Here is a 2,500-nt window from a genome sequence, read left to right on the forward strand (position 1 = left end):
GTGTGTGTGTGTGTGTGTGTGTGTGTGTGTGTTCTCTGCAGGCTTCTGGGCGTTTCAGGGTTCCAGTGGGCTGTGGGGTGTGTTAGCAGCCATCACTGCACTCCTGCTCCTCTCTTTCTGCTGCAATATTTTATGCTGCGTTCAAAAACGTCTGGCAGGTGAGATCACGTTAAACTGGTAGCCGTACACGTTTATTACAAACCAGCTAAATTACTATTAATGTGTATTACACACACCGAGCACTGAGATCACACACCGGTGTAACGGTACACGTATTCGTATTCAGCTACACAATCGTATTTTCCCTTTTTACATGTGGAACACGGTTCTCCGCCTCACAGTTGGAGCGCAGTATCACTGTTTATTTTATTGTTAAACTTGAAAACATACACAACAATGCCAGGGGTATAAAAAAAAAAAAACCTTGAGTTAGTGCAGTGTCACTGTGGCCTTTCTGTCACTTTCTGCATTTTTACAAAAGTCTAGCACTACTGATTCTTTAGCGTTTTATGTACAGCTTCAAGAATTTCTTTTAAAAAGAGAAAAATCCTGAGAATTCCACATGTTGAATGAAGGATGGAAGGAATGAAGCCATTTGTTAAAGTCTGCGGAATTAAGTAGAACAGTTAAGTAGATCATATCTTTAGAAAATGTCATATTACATTTAAAACACACACACACACACACACACACACACACACACACACACACACACACACACACACACACACACACACATTTATTTGCCCATCTGTATTACCCAAACGATGTCTAACACGTGTAAAGAATTTCATAAATGTTTTTCATTTATGTAATTTTATTTAACCAATTTAAGTTGTGATAATTTATTTATTTATAATAGAATTTGATTTATTCTATTTTATTTTTAGATTATTACAAGTAAGCAGGCATTTTATTTAAAATTGTAGTTTTAAAATTTTAACTGTTGATGTTTACAAATGTTAATAATTATAAACTGTGTTAATAATAAAAAGGCAAGCAATTTTATGTTTTGCATTTCTTCCCTGTAACTGTACTGAAACCGTGACTTAAAAACTGAGGTATGTACTTTGGTTATATATATAAAACTATACAGAGATCAGGCTTAACATTAGAACATTAGAACATTCTGAGTGGTGAAGTGAAGAACACTGATGATCTTCATCATGGCACCTGTTAGTGGGTGGATTTATTTATTAAGCAACAGGTGAACATTTTATCCTCAAAGTTGATGTTGGAAACAGGAAAAATGGGCGAGTGTAAGGATTTGAGCGAGTTTGACAAATTGTGACGTCTAGACGTCTGGGTCAGAGCATCTCCAAAACTGCAGCTCTTGTGGGATGTTCCTGGTCTGCAGTGGTCAGAATCTATCAAAAGTGCTTCAAGGAAGGAACAGTGGTGAACCGCCGACAGGGTCGTAGGGTCGAGGATCATTGATACACGTGTGGAGTGAAGGCTGGTCCGTGTGGTCCGATCCAACAGACAAGCTCCTGTAGCTCAAACTGCTGAAGAAGTTCATGTTTGATGGGTCATGACTGTTTTAGCAGCAGAAAGGGACCAACACAATATTAGGAAGGTGGTCATGATGTTATGGTCGTATGTACATATGAGTGTGTGTGTGTGTGTGTGTGTGTGTGTGTGTGTGTGTGTGTGTGTGTGTGTGTGTGTGTGACAGGGACAGTGCACAATATCTCATTTCCTTTTTGTCCTCAACTAAAGGTAAAAAGTTTCTGCCCAAATTCAGGAGGAGGTAAAATAATTAAAATCACACACACACACACACACACACACACACACACACACACACACACACACACACACACACATTTTGTACATATGTTGTATACATCTTATACAGATGTTGTGTGAATGTTGTGTGAATGTTGTATGAACACTGTGTAAATGTTGTATGAATGTTGTATAAATGTTGTGTAAATGTTGTATGAATGTATGAATGTTGTATAGAACATTGGATGTTGTGTGAATGTGATTGTTGTATGGATGTTGTATAGAACATTGTATGAATGTTGTATAGATGTTTTATAAATGCTGTATGATTGTTAGTGATATTGTGTTTTGTTTCAGTGTGAGTCTAAAAAACAGAGAGATGGAGGAAAACCCGATTTACGGCAACATCACCTATACACAAACACACAACGGTGAGAGAGAAGATGTTGTAAATATAATTTTAGTAAAAATATTGTAACAGAGGCATTTGTGTGTAAAGTGTGTGTTGTGTTTTGTATTTAGATGATAAACAGAAAGTGGAAACTCAATCTGAGGTAAATTTTCTTCATAAGAACTAAATATTTTTATGTCTGTTCTTTACTGTGAATTCACTGTACTTCATAAAAAATAATAATGATTACACACTACTGAGTACACTACTAATTACACACTACTGAGTACACACTACTGAGTACACACTACTGATTACACACTACTGAGTACACACTACTGATTACACACTACTGATTACACACTACTGAGTACACACTAC

At 36.8% G+C, this 2,500-nt stretch overlaps 1 protein-coding gene across 1 annotated transcript in view; it reads left to right on the top strand.

Annotated features, from left to right (window-relative positions):
- The window catches only part of LOC124401946 (signaling threshold-regulating transmembrane adapter 1-like), a 4,371-nt gene that overhangs the window by 261 nt on the left and 1,610 nt on the right, over nt 1-2,500 (top strand). The window contains exons 2-5 of the mRNA XM_046874495.1: nt 42-158; nt 1,720-1,750; nt 2,086-2,159; nt 2,251-2,282. Of these exons, the coding sequence (XP_046730451.1) occupies nt 42-158; nt 1,720-1,750; nt 2,086-2,159; nt 2,251-2,282 (254 nt within the window). The remainder of the gene's footprint in view (nt 1-41; nt 159-1,719; nt 1,751-2,085; nt 2,160-2,250; nt 2,283-2,500) is intronic.

Source organism: Silurus meridionalis, chromosome 19 (assembly GCF_014805685.1).
Source record: "Silurus meridionalis isolate SWU-2019-XX chromosome 19, ASM1480568v1, whole genome shotgun sequence".
Lineage (NCBI taxonomy): Eukaryota > Metazoa > Chordata > Actinopteri > Siluriformes > Siluridae > Silurus > Silurus meridionalis.